Raw genomic sequence first — 14,568 nt, 5'->3', positions numbered from 1 at the left:
AATTATTATTAATAATTTCATCATACAAAAATAAGGTGGTTGTCGGCGCCGATGGCCTTGTGGGTAGCGTGCTCCGGGCTTCCCGTGTTCGAGTCCCCGCCGCCCATATCACTTCCTGTCCTTTCTGATCTGTCCTGTCCATAATAAAGTTTTTAAAAAAAAATAAGGTTGTTACAATTTTAACAGATGTTACTGTTTTTGATAATGAACATTATCTGAGCTGTAAATCAGGACATCAGTTTAACATATTACTAGACAGCTTTTTCCATATTAATTCTATTTCTGCAGGTCTTTAAATATATATATATATATATATATATATATATATATATTATCTCTGCATAAATTTCCTTTCTTGATATTTGTATTTTGAAAAGGAGGAAAGACTGCATAGGGATCAGAGGTTGAAAGGGGCCCAGAATGGGGGCTCAGAAAATGCTGTGGAAGGGTGTAGCATTGGTCAAGGAAGAACACAGTATATTCTCACCAGGGGCAGTTCTAGAACCGATTTTTCAGACTGTCATCAACTTTTTTGTTTGTTCAATTTGTACAATGAACATGGGTTGGAGCTCTTACTTTTGAGTTCTTAAAGTACACCAAATTACAGTTTTTCTCATTTGCTAAGACACGCTCAGTGAAACTGGGATTCACTTGATCTTCATCATCACATTCTTAGCACAGGAGAAGTCTTCTCTTTCAGATGCCTTAACACTTTTTCATTTGTTTCACACATTTTTCACACCCTTTGTCAAAACAGTCACCACAGATCTCATTGAAAGATCCCAAACTCCATTGGATTCACTGTGTTGAACAAAAGGAAAACATCTATTAACAGCTGATAGAAAGTACTTGCATAATTATGAATATCCAATGCACCTGTGTGAAACTTGTTTGCACAACTCTTCAATCAGCAATCAATCCTCATCCCTCTACAAAAGATGCCTCCTCTGTATTGCTATTTGCAAGCATGGATCAAAGAGGCCATAGGCACGGAAGGAGAGTAAGAGGCCATGGCAGAGGGGCCCGAGGAAGAGGAGTTTGTATGCGTGGTGGAGGAGCTGCAGCAGCAGCAGCAGCAGCAGCAGCAGCAGCAGCAGCAGCAAGAGGACAAAATCGAGCTCAAGTTCCAAATAAAATTCAGGCAACAATTTTTGACCATGTCATCAATCATGGCTTGTCCTTTAGAGAGGCTGGACAAAGGGTCCAGCCCATTCTGAGTCGGAGCATTGTGGCATCTATTGTCAGGCTTTTTTGGCATGAGAACAGGTAATTCACAGTGTTACTGTAATGTATACCACTGTGTATTTCAGCTTTACTGTATTGCCCTGTTAGCAGAACGAACTGTGTCTACAGTAATGCAGACGTTTTATCAATCCCATTTATGTGACTGTCATACAGTAATGTCAATTTTGACATGCTTTTTGCTTTTACTTTATAGAATCCACACATTACCACACACTGGTGGCAGAGGACAGATATTTGGTATTGAACAGGAGTCTGCCATTGTAGATATGGTAGTGGCAAACAATGCAATCAGACTGCGTGAAATCCAGGCAGCAGTAATTGCAGATCAGGGAGTATTTAGAAATATAAACAGTGTGAGTTTGGCAACTATAGATCGAGTCCTTAAACGAAACCATGTCAGAATGAAGCAGCTGTACAGAGTTCCATTTCAAAGAAACTCTGACATCGTAAATGAGGCACGATTCCAGTATGTGCAGGTACAGATTTTTTTATTGTAATACCTTGTTTACCATAGTTACATGCGACTGGAATAATTTGCTCTTTTTCTTAGAGAACAATGGAGTTTGAAGCTGAAGGGGCACATCACAAATTCATTTTTGTGGATGAAGGTGGCTTCAACCTCTGTAAAGTGAGGAGACGCAGGAGGAACATCATTGGGCAGAGGGCCACTGTCACAGTGCCAGGTCAGAGGGGTGCCTATATCACCATGTGTGCTGCCATCTCCAATGATGGGGTCCTTTGCCACATACCAACTACTGGCCCATACAATACAGAACGCCTCATCACATTTCTTGATGCATTGAAAGAAATGCTGATTCCACCTGAAGAGAGAGGGCTATTGAGGCCTGGCATGACTCTGTATGTCATAATTTGGGACAATGTGGCTTTCCACCACTCTCGCCTTGTGAATGAATGGTTTGCAGCACAGCCTCGTATTATGATGCAATTCCTCCCTGCATACTCGCCTTTTCTGAACCCAATCGAGGAGTTCTTCTCTGCTTGGAGGCCATATGAGCAGATGCCCCTCCTGGAGGCAATGAATGCTGGTTGCCTGGCAATAGGTGCAGAGGACTGCCAGGGATGGATACGCCATGCAAGGAGGTATTTCCCTCAGTGCATTGCAAGGGAAAACATTCAATGCGATGTTGATGAGAACCTGTGGCATAATCGGCAAGAACGAATGGACTAAATGTGAAGGAATATATATATATATATATATATATATATAATATTTATATATTATTATTATTATTATTATTATTATTATTATTATTATTATTATTATTATTATTTTTTTTTTTTTTTTTTAAGGTATTTCCACCCATAAGTTTCCTTTGGTAGTTTTTTTTTTTTTTTTTTTTTTTTTTTTTTTTTTTTTTTTCAGTATCTATTTGAGTTTGTAAAGTATTATATTGCATATTGATGGCTGTATTTTGTTATCCATCGTGTAATGATTGATTGAAAGAATAAATTAATTTGACCACAAGTTGTGGTGTTTAATGGAAATGTTTATGTTGCATGTTTTTAATGTTTTGTGAGTGTTAGAGCATTTTGCTAACAAAATGAGTCATTTTGGCCATTGAGCTTCAGTTTTATCCTGTGTGTTAACTGTTTTGAAAATGTGATGTCAGAGTGGGCAAATGTGTTTAAGCAATCAAGAAAAACTGTAATGAATTTCACTTTAAAATGTGTAAAATTTTCTCCTGGGGGGGCATGCCCCCAGACCCCCCTAGAGGGACACACATCCACCCGCCATTTGGATATGTGTCAGTACAAAGAATCTGTGATTTTATTGCATTAAAAATGTCATTCATTTAATTAAATTACTTATTGCTTTAGGTATTTGTGTATATTTACTGAACAAGGCGATATCTTGGTAAGCAGTTGACAACATTGTACAAAATATTTTTGGTGAATCAAAAAATCATGCTTATTAAAATACCAGCACGCATGATAATACAGCACAAATTGGTGCATGAGTAGTCAACAAAATGAAGTATTTGAACCTCATAGTTAAATACAAAATGAGTGGGAACTGAAAAAGGTCCACTTTTTGGAAAAAAAGAACCTCCCCTTCCGCTAGGCTGGCTACGGGCCTGACTATTTAATTTATTCCTGGGATCATAAAAGTACATTTTCAGCATAATTACTCCAGTCTTCAGTGTCACGTGATCTTTCAGAAATCACTCTAATATGATGAATACTGTTCAAGAAACTTTATTATTATTTTTTTATTAATATTTAAAACTGTTGTGTACATTTTTTCAGGATTCCTTCATTAATAAAAAGACTGACTGGTAATGTATTTTGACAAAAATATAACATAAGGGCGTGTATTTTAATATTCGATTAACAATGCCAACCGCCAAACAATACTTCACACACAGATTCATCATTACAAATAACACCTAAACAATAAAAGAGAAATACAAATTTCACACCGCCAAACGCGGATTTTTTGGTGTGTGATCTGGCAACCTTCGAAATCGGAAGTGCTCATTCTCGGAAACCTGCGCGGGAAAGGCGGCTGTTTGGGTGAAAGCGGGAGAGACACATAGAGCAACTCTGCTGAACAATTGTTACGTTTTTTGCAACTTCACTTGTCGAAGTAACTGGTGAGTTTTTAATTATATTCATTATGACTTATTCATTTGTTGTTGATTAACATTTCGTGCTGTTATGTTTAATTTTCAGCAAGAACTGGTTTGTTAAATAAGTTGGTCTGCATTACGTTGTAATATTCGTTTATAATCCGAGGTTATGTTTCTTTGTTCCGCATTAATGTTACTTTTGCATTGTTTACGAGAACGTTTATTCGTAGTTTTTAATAGTTTATATCTTTGTGTTCGTGAATTGTGTGCTTTTAAGCTTAAAATGTATGCTGTGTTACTGATGTTTACTGTATATAAATATAGCATTGCTTAGTGTCAACACCACTGTTTTAGTAACGTGACATCAATGTTTTACATTTATGAAGTTGTAAAATGATTTGTCTTTTGCCAGTTTATCAGTTTTCTTTATATTCTTTCTCTAACAGCGTTACTTATTTTTATCTTCATGCATGGTCATACTCATAATACCTGTATCTATATCTTTTCCATCAGGTGTCAGGATGAAGGTGGTAACCTGTGAGATTGCCTGGCATAATAAAGAGCCGGTGTACAGTATGGATTTCCAGCAGAGCGGTGAGGGAAAGACACAGCGGCTCGCTACAGCTGGGGTGGACACCACAGTACGGGTAAGAGAGAGACCTTCACCTTCTTAGGTTAACACTGATGGCAAATTATAGACTGTAAGATGAGAGCTGTTCTCTTTCAGATGTGGCGTGTGGATAAAGGGCCTGATGGGAAGGCGGTCGTTGAGTTTTTGTCTAACTTGGCAAGGCACACTAAAGCAGTGAACGTAGTGCGGTTCTCACCCACCGCTGAGGTCTTGGCTTCTGGAGGAGATGGTGAGCTCAAAGTCAGATCATTACCTGGATAAATTGGATGAAATGATAGCGCCTTTAAATGGTTTAATTAAACATCTGTTTCTCAAGATGCTGCAATCTTGCTTTGGAAACTGAATGACAGTAAGGAGCCTGAACAAACCCCGGCCTTTCAAGAGGATGAAGATGATCAACTCAATAAAGAGAGCTGGAGTGTGGTCAAAACTCTGAGGTCTGATTTTATTGTTTTTTTTTGTTGTTGGTTTTTTTTCTTAAAATGTTCCCCTGACTGTCTTTTACATTAAATGGCATGAAATGAAAATTCACATTGTCTCTTTTCTAAATGATTGTTACTAACCTTGCGCACAATGTAGCCGACTATATGTCTTTTTGGTAACGCTTTACAATAAAGTTCATGTTAATTTCAACATTTACTAATGCATTATTAAAATCAAATGTTGTATTTGTTAAGATCAATGCACTGAATTAACGTGAACTAACAATGAACAACTTCAATAACTAACATTAACAAAGATTAATAAATACTGTAATAAATGTATTGTTCATTGTTTGTTCATGTTAGTTAATACATTAACTAACATTAACTAATGGAATCTTATTGTAAAGTGTTACCATCTTTTTGTTTGTTTGTTTTTGAGATTTGTAATTTTCACTCAAAATGGCAGACTTTTCTCTGACATTTTCCAATTATTTAGTCCACTTAAACCCACCATTTTCTTAAAATCAACTGCAAGCTCACATTCAAATGATCTGCCTCTATCCAATAAACTACCAAGGCATTGAACTTTTTTTTTTTTTCTTGTTTTAATAAACCATTTCATCTGAATGTACGTTACTGTATGAAAGAAAATCTCTGCTGCTACCATTTAATTTTAACTTCAGGTAATTTACTTTTGCAGAAACTTATTTTGAAAGCTCATATTGGTGTCTGTCTGTGTTAGGGGACATATTGAGGACGTATATGATATCTCATGGACCAGCGATGGAAATTTCATGGTTTCAGGCTCTGTGGACAACACTGCCATCATGTGGGATGTCAACAAGGGTAAGAAACCTGAAGAAATTAAGACTAAGCAATTGCATACATATTTTTGCTTTTATAGAAGTGAGGTGTTAAATTATGTATAGTTTTTTAGGAAGCATTACCTTTAAATGTTTTGTGGTTATTGAATTCAGTGCCTGTTGTGTTTGCAGGTCAAAAGATGTGTATTTTTAATGATCATAAGAGCTATGTACAAGGAGTAGCATGGGACCCACTTGGACAGTACATCAGCACATTAAGCTGTGACAGGTTAGTGTGTTGATTTTAATAGCTTCATTTCAACCCATTACAGATTATCATAGTCAAGAGTCTTATAATGAGGATTTTAGAATACATCTTTTTTACATGGTTTTGCATACTGACAGCATGTAAAATCTGTGTCTTAGGGTGATGCGTGTGTACAGTGCTCACAACAGAAAAAAAGCTTACTGTGTGAGTAAGATGACCTCAGCCGCTGCTGCAGACGGAGAGGTGAGTGTCACTGGGATCTTTAGCCACATCAGTCAATAACAATAGGTGTATTTCTATTATAGATTTGTGCAAAACTTTAGTAATATTTTTTTTTAATTGACAGGTATAAAATATCGCAAAATTATGGCGTTTTCATTAACCGGTGTTATGCGACTAAAACATAATTTTTCCTTCAGTCAGTACTACTGATGTTGGTAGGTTTATGTATATCGCAACCACTGCACTAGCCAATGTTTTTATTTGAAGGAGACGTAAACGTGTTTCTTTAGTGAAGCAGTGCAGAGAGACGCTTCTGACACATGGCTGGTATAAATACAAGCACTGACTAGAGCCCGCATCGGAGCTGTAATGCAGTGTAAATAAAAGTTATCCAAGCATTAATGGCAAGGAAAGCACCTTATACTGAGAATATCCATGTATATGAAGTGTTTCTCGGAGGTTATAGTACAATTGAAGATTAGGATATGTTTTACTTATGCATGCCAGGTGACCTGTAAATGTGAAAAAATGTTTCTGTTGCAATTTTGCAAAATATTCCTTTTTCAAATGACCTGAAAAACCCCCTCATGTGAGTGTAAAAGCATTTTTGCTATATGTGAGTTTTTGCGCAGTTGACGCGTTTCCATTGTGTGTATTTGCAATTTCCGTTCACACAATTTGAAGGGTAATGGAAATGCAGCTAGTGTCTGTTTTATTTTTTTACTTTTGAGTAAATAGATTCTAAAAGTCTAAATTGTTGTGATTTTCACTTTTGTGCAGGTGAAGAATTACAAAATGTTCCATGATGACAGCATGAGATCATTCTTCAGACGTCTCACATTCACACCAGATGGGTCATTCCTCCTTGCACCAGGTGCACTTTTTTTTTTTTTACACTTTTATTATTTATGTAATGTATGTGTGCGGTTACTATGACAAATGTTTTAATATACTTTTTAAGAACTCTTCAACATATTTACAGTGTGCATTTTTGGTCTGGTGTCATGTACACTCTGTGTAGTTAATATGGAATATTTTTATTTATTTACTTATTTTATTTGTAGCTGGGTGTGTGGAGGCTGGAGAGAATGTCACAAACACAACATACGTATTCTCCAGAAAAAGCTTCAAGAGGTTTGTGTTTTGTTGGATGGCTTTATTTCTCTCTAGAAAGCTTTATCTTTATGTTTGTGTATGTTCAGTTATAAAGCTATGCATTAATTACATATACATCGTTCAAATGATAAATGATTGGGGTCAGCATGCTTTTTTTTTTTAAAGAAATGCATACTTTTATTTAGCTAGCATGCAATTAAAATGTGACAGTAAAAACATTCATGTTAGAAAAGATTTCTATTTCAAATAAATTCTGGTGTTTTGAACGTTATTATTCATTGAACACGTACCACAGCTCTCACGATATATTAATCAGCGTTAAGCTTCAAATCAGCATATTAGAATAATTTTTTTTGAAGGATCACGCAGAAGACTGGAGTAATAGCTCTGGAAAATTGCAGCTTTGCCTTCACAGTAATAAACTGGCTTTTTGAATATTCAAAAAGAAACTTGTTATTTAAAATTGTAATATCTCACAATTAGAGTCACAAAACAATTAGTCATGTTTAATTGATTCAAAGTAAAAGTTTGTTTACATACTGTATGTGTGTATATTTATGTTATATAAGTGCAAAAAAATTGTATGTGTTTAGTATATAAATACTTATGTAATTTATATATAAATATTATATACGCATATTAAATACAGTACACACACATAGTATGTAAAACTTTTATTTTGAATCTGTTAATCGCGACTAATCGCTTTGCAGCTCTACTCACAATATTACTGTTTCAGTGTTTTATTCAAATAAATGCAGCCTTGCTGAACATGAGAGATTTCTTTTAAAAGCATTTACAAAATTTTACTGAACCATGGTGTGAATCATAAAAAGTTGTGACTCCTGGTTTTTTTGTGATAAATGGAACTGGTTTTCAGCACCCTGCCCAACTGCTGACACAGTCATGTCTTGACACAGTCTTGATTTGTGTAACCATGTTTAGTGTTTGACGTGCGCTTGATGTGTTTTTGTGTCAGGCCCATTGCTCATCTTCCCTGTCCGTCTAAAGCGACACTGGCTGTGCGCTGCAGCCCAGTGTACTATGAGCTGAGGACAAAGAGAGCTGAAGGTAAACACAATACCCTTCCCAAACTATTGTTTTACTTATATCACATGCATGCAGTGGAAACACAGTGCTGTCCTTTATGTTCCACAGATGGTTCACTGAAGCCAATGTCAAACACGTTTAACTTGTCGTATCGGCTGGTGTTCGCGGTTGCATCAGAAGACTCAATCTTCTTTTATGACACACAACAGACCCTGCCGTTTGGATACGTGTCCAACATCCACTACCACACGCTGAGTGATCTCAGCTGGTAAGTTGCAGACTCGTTGGTGCTTTGGGCCTGTATTGTTTTTGCACAGCTTAAGCTGTGCTTGTTCTACATGCTGATAGCAGGAGGAAAATGCTTCTGTACACAAAATGCATCCCAATGTAGTTGCATGCCATTTAGTCTAAAATTGACAAGTAATTTTAGAGTTACAAAATGTGAAAAAGGAAAAAAAAAACTGAATCTTTAGAAATGCTTTACATTCATTAACCTGTCAGAAATAAAACATGTATTTTATTAAAAGAGAGGTTCAATTCCAGAACAAAAATTTACAGATAATTTACTTGCCCCCTTGTCATCCAAGATGTTCATGTCTTCCTTTCTTCAGTCAACAAGAAATTGTTTCTTGAGGAAAACATTTCAGGAATGTTCTCCATTTAGCGGACTTCAATGATGCCCCCAAGTTTGAACTTTCAAAATGCAGTTTAAATGCAGCTTCAAATGGCTCTAAATCAGGGGTGTCAAACTCAGTTCCTGGAGGCCCGCAGCACTGCAGAGTTTTGTTCCAACACACATACTATGCAGTTTTCAATTAAGCCTGAAGGACTTTATTAGTTAGATCAGGTGTGTTTAATTAGGGTTGCATCTAAACTCTGCAGAGCTGCGGCCCTCCAGGACCGGAGTTTGACAGCCCTGCTGTAAATGATCCCAGCCGAGGAAGAAGGGTCTTATCTATTGAAACGATTGGTCATTTTTTTAAACAAATTGACAATTAATATACTTTTTAACCTCGTCTTGTCTCATCTTAACTAAAGTTGGGGAGGAAAAACCTTAACTCTATTGACTGTATTGAACTGGAAAAAAAAAACAGTTCACGCAGACTTGGACAAGACGAGCATTTGAGGTTAAAAAGTATAGCATTAGTCTATTTGTTTTGAAAATGACTGATTGTTTTTCCTTGGCTGGGATCATTTAGAGCCATTTGAAGCTGCATTAAAACTGCATTGAAACTGCATTTTGGAAGATCAAACTTGGGGGCACCATTGTCCATTATATGGAGATAATTCTTGATTTTTTTTTTTTTTTTTTTTTCCTCAAGAAACATAATTTCTTATTGACTAAAGAAAGAAAGAGATAAACATCTTGGATGGCAAGGGGGTGAGTAAATTATCTGTAAATTCTGTAAATTCTGCTTGCTTCCCAATCCTTAAACACACTTGAACCTAAATAATCAATCATAAAATTCGAAAAGGTTGAAGCAAATTATAACAGTGTTCACAGTGGGCTGTTTACATTAATCTTGCATTATAAAAAAGCATTCTAAGGCGAAGTGAAATGACTCAGCTGAACGCACAAGTGCTCTTTAGCACTCTTCTTCATGAGCATTTGAGTGTGCGGATAAAAACCGGTTTAGAGCACCATCTGCTGTTAAAATCTAAGATCAGAATCGATTCCAGAGAGAAACGCAATGCATTCTGAAGATCTCAGAATCAATCCACAAATCAACATCAAGAGTCTAGAGTAATTTTAAGAAAAACAATTGATTTAAAACATTTGCTGTTATGGTTGTTGTTCCACAGGTCTCGTGATGGTTCCTTCTTGGCAGTGTCATCTACTGACGGCTACTGTTCCTTCGTGTCGTTTGAGGAAGGGGAGCTGGGCACCCCACTGAAAGAACGACCTCCGCTAGAGATGATAACCCCATCCTCTGCTAATGAGAAGAAAGGCAAGAGACCCTCAGCCAATGGCAGGACTGCTTCCCCAGTCCCTCGCCAGGCCAACACACCTGCTGCACAGGAAAAAGAGAAAGAGGGATCTGCTGGCCCTGTGTCATCCAAGACCCCCAGCATATCTGGTCCAGAAGAGAAAGCGGCGAAAAACAAACCTCAACCCAGAAGGATCACACTCAATACCCTGGAGGGCTGGGGCAAACCCAGCACCCCTAAATCACCAGCAACTGCACCCAGTACAGCCCCCAGCACACCCAAATCTGCCCCCTCCACACCTGGATCCAGCAGAGAACCCCTTACACCTCGTACAGCCCCCAGCACTCCCCTTGGACACCTCAATTCCAAAAATACCACTACTCCAAAAGGACCAACTCCTAGGTAGGGTGTGATCTGATGTAATATTGTTGTTGTGTTTTTCTGTTTTGTTTTATGTTTTTAACCATACACTAGCATTCACTTTGGGTCTGTAAAATGGAATGATTACAGTTTCCAGAAAAATATTAAGCAGTACACTGTTTTCTTTTCTGAAGAATCATGTGATGCAGAAGGCTGGAGTAATGGCTGCTGAAAATTCAGCTCTGCCACCACAGGAATAAAATACTCTTTCAAATACATTTTGTAACTTTAAATTTAAGTAATATTTTACAATATTACCATTTTTTTTTACCTAACAAATGCAGCCTTGGTGACGACAAGATTCTTTTTTTTTTTTTTTTGTTTGTTTTTTTTTTGGACCCAAACTTTTGATCAGTAGTGTTTGTGACAGCAAATTTGTCTGTCAGTAATTTTGCAACTTTGACAGTTTTTCAATTTCTTGGACTGATGGTTACAGTAACCTATGCATTTATCCCTAAAATGATACGTGTGGTGTTTCAGCCTAATCCATGATCTGAGCAGTAAAAATGTGCACAATAGATCAATTATTTACTTTTTCTTTCAGACGAATTTCACTGACTCCAGTTGTATCCAAATCCCCCGCTCCTTTTGTCACCCCATCTTCCACTGAGAAAGCCAAACATGGTTAGTAGACTCATTTGTTTCTTGCTTTTAGGTTATGCTTTTTAAGTAAGTTTGGATTTCTTTAATACTTGTTTTTTTTTTTTTCTCAATGTTTGCTCAAATGTGCATAGAAATTTTTTTTTCTTTGTTTCAGAAGAGCATTTTTCCATCTCATTTTAAGTTGACTTCCAGAATACAAATGTCCTGATAATTTAGTCACCCCCATGTGATCCAAGATGTTCATAAGTTTCTCTTTTCAGTTGCAAAGAAATTAAGGTTTTTCAGGAAAACATTCAATTTTTCTGGAAATTTTTATGCATATAGTGGACTTCAGTGGTGGCCAATGGGTTGAAGGTTTAAATTGCAGTTTCAATGCAGCTTCAAAGGGCTGTACATGATCCCAGCCAAGGAATAAATTAATAAATATTTATACACTCTTTAAACCACAAATGCTTGTGCAGTAGTTCTGCTCGACTTCATGCACTGTAATGACATTGGAAAGGTCACGTGTGGTTAGTTCTTCAACTGTGTACTTTGGTTTAAAAAGGTAGGGTAGGGCAAAAAACTCCATCTCATGTTCACCTCCAAATTCAAAATCCAACATTGTTTAACTCCCCCCCCCCCACCCCCCTGTAAAGGGCGTTTGACTTTCTTTGCATGTTCGCGTTAAACACTGGGACAGTAGTTCCGCCTATGTTATGCGTGAACTTTCCAACATGATTATGTAATGCGCGAGGTCGGGCTGGTCAAGACAAGCATTTGTGGTTTAAAAGTATATAAATTTGTAAACATTTTAAGAAAATGACCGATTGTTTTGCTAGATGAGACCCTTATTCCTTGGCTGGGATTGTGTAGAGCCGTTTGAAGCTGTGTTGAAACTGCATTTTGGACTTTCAATCCATTGGTCACCACTGAAGTCCACTATATGGAGAATAATCTTGGAATGTTTTCCTCAAAAAAAAAAAAAAAAAAAGCTTTTTTTTTTTTTTTTTTTTTTTGCAACTGAAGACAAAGACATAAACATCTTGGATCACATGGGGGTGAGTAAATTATTAGGAAATTTTGGGCACGCTTTATTTTAACGTTCAGTTCTCGCTATTAATAAACCATTAACTATGACTTTTCCCTCAAACTCTTAATTTACTGGTTATTAAGTTAGTAAGGTAGTTGTTAAGTTTAGGTATTAGGTAGGATTAGGGATGTAGAATATGTTCATGCAGAATACGTGCTTTAAGTACTAATAAACAGTCAATATGTTAATAATAAGCAACTAGTTAATAGTGAGAATTGTTCCCTATACTAAAGTGTTAACAAAATGTTTATTCTGGAAGTGAACTTCTCCTTTAACCTGTTCATATCATTACTTTGGTTGCTTTTTGTGTAAGAAGCATGGATTGCATGTTGTTTGTATATTTGTGCACACTGTCTTCTCGGTTATTTATAAGTATTTGTTTATCACAGAGAGACCATCTCCTCCCAGTGACCCAGCGTGCAAACCTCCTGAATCCAAGAGGTCTAAGACTGATGTTCCCAACGGTTCTGCTCAGAGCAGTGACCACAAAGTGGACACAGAAGCCAGCGTCAAACCCCAGGAACCATAAACACTGACTGTGGTTCTTTGTCCCTCTTTATTAGCACTCACATCCTCAGAGATGAAGTACACTCATAAACCAGTACTTTGAACCTGATCCAATGGACATATGGAGTTGTGAACTTGCATACTATTTCTAAAACTCATCTTCACTTTAATTGTCAGTGTATGTCTGATTTCTATTTGAAGTGGGGGGAAAAATACATGTAATTATTCTCCAAAACAACTTACTCTCTCATGACTTAATTTTCTTTTATCTTATGCACAGGAATGTTTTACTTTTGTACCTTTTGTTTGAATTTTCTTCATAAAGATTCTTAAGAACAAGGAGATTCTTTAAAGTAAAACATTTAGATATAATGGATTGCTATGTTTTGTAAAGATTTTCTTGAACATTTTGTGAGATTCTTTAAAAAAAAAAAAATGCTAAAAGACTTGCCTGGATGTTTTTTGCTTCATTCAGATAGATTGAAACTGATTTTTATAGCATATTGTGATTGGGAAAAAATCCATTAAAATTTATATTATAGGTCATTATATTATACAAAATATATTTTGTCTAAAATGGTAATAAGGTCTGTTAAGTGAAGTGAGCTTGAGTTCAGCATCACAAGTGCAAATTCTTTAACATGAAATCTTAAGTTAGAAGAACTCAAAAAAAAAAAACTTGTCAAGTTAGTAGGGTTTTGATTTTATTCTACACAAGCATATTAGAACTTATGCTGTAATATTTGGTAAGAAAACTCATTTAAATGTTGAACAAGTTAAACAGGTCAGTTTCTTAAAAATAACTAAAATGAGCTTTAAGGAGAAATTATGCAGTAACTTGTTTTACACTTTCTAATTTTGTCTTTCTAATTCTTTTCCCTATTCAGAATAAATTTTAGTATTCTGTGAAATATTAATGCCACTCAATGCATTTAAAGCATTCTTTACAAAGTTTGAATCAAGACTTGTTTTTATGGATAAATGTGGTGGGGGACAATATTTAAACTAGCACTCTATATCTTCTGTGGCCACCAGCTGCTTTGAATACTACAGTGCATCTCATCCTCATGGAATGAAAGTTTTCCACCAAGGCAGTTGCAATTTCTTAAAGGGGTCATTGGGTGCAAAGTTCACTTTTTCATGTTGTTTGAACATTAATGTGTGTTGGCAGTGTATGTACAAATCTACCCTATAATGATAAAAATCCATGCAGTGGTTTTTAATTAACCTTTAAAAATATCCCCTTTTTCAAATCGAGATGTTCTCAGATGCCTGTCACACCGACAGAGGCCGCTCCCACGATAGTTGATTGACATGAGCGTCTTACCTCAGATCAGTTGTAACAGTCTGACCTCCATTGTTTCGATGCTGCAGCAGGGATGTAAGTTAGACAAGAATATCTCCGATTGACCGTTTGAGGTGTTGTGTTGTTGGACGTAATAGTAAACATAGTGGTTGTCATTTACTCCCGACATATGAGCCGCTGAAGATGCAGTGGATTAAGTTTGTGAAGGGAATGCACCTCTCTATCTACATAAATGCATCTATGTTTGTGCAAATCATTTGTGATCCAGCTTCATATAAAGCAGAAGTGAGTATAAGGTTTTTTTTATTTTTTATGAATCTGTGCAATCACCTTTCCTAATAACGTGCTAGTTAGCAAGTTTAGTGGCTGAAGTAAACAGG

The 14,568-nt window shown here is 36.5% G+C and overlaps 2 protein-coding genes across 2 annotated transcripts; both read left to right on the top strand.

Moving 5' to 3' along the window:
* Positions 1-943: 943 nt before the first annotated feature.
* LOC127170663 (uncharacterized) lies at positions 944-2,436 on the top strand. Its single transcript, XM_051118816.1, has 3 exons — positions 944-1,266; positions 1,439-1,721; positions 1,796-2,436. Exons 1-3 carry the CDS (start codon positions 968-970, stop codon positions 2,432-2,434), a joined length of 1,221 nt encoding a protein of 406 aa, XP_050974773.1. The 5' UTR covers positions 944-967; the 3' UTR covers positions 2,435-2,436.
* Positions 2,437-3,721: 1,285 nt separating this feature from the next.
* Positions 3,722-13,294, top strand: chaf1b (chromatin assembly factor 1, subunit B). The gene is made up of 14 exons (XM_051118815.1): positions 3,722-3,860; positions 4,350-4,483; positions 4,564-4,696; positions 4,784-4,904; positions 5,635-5,738; positions 5,888-5,984; positions 6,122-6,206; positions 6,966-7,059; positions 7,250-7,319; positions 8,281-8,372; positions 8,460-8,619; positions 10,155-10,682; positions 11,245-11,324; positions 12,765-13,294. Exons 2-14 carry the CDS (start codon positions 4,358-4,360, stop codon positions 12,902-12,904), a joined length of 1,830 nt encoding a protein of 609 aa, XP_050974772.1. The 5' UTR covers positions 3,722-3,860; positions 4,350-4,357; the 3' UTR covers positions 12,905-13,294.
* Positions 13,295-14,568: the final 1,274 nt, after the last annotated feature.

Source organism: Labeo rohita, chromosome 9 (genome assembly GCF_022985175.1).
Source record: "Labeo rohita strain BAU-BD-2019 chromosome 9, IGBB_LRoh.1.0, whole genome shotgun sequence".
NCBI lineage: Eukaryota > Metazoa > Chordata > Actinopteri > Cypriniformes > Cyprinidae > Labeo > Labeo rohita.
Note: the sequence above shows the minus strand (reverse complement) of the source record. Positions and strands in the feature narration are given on the sequence as shown.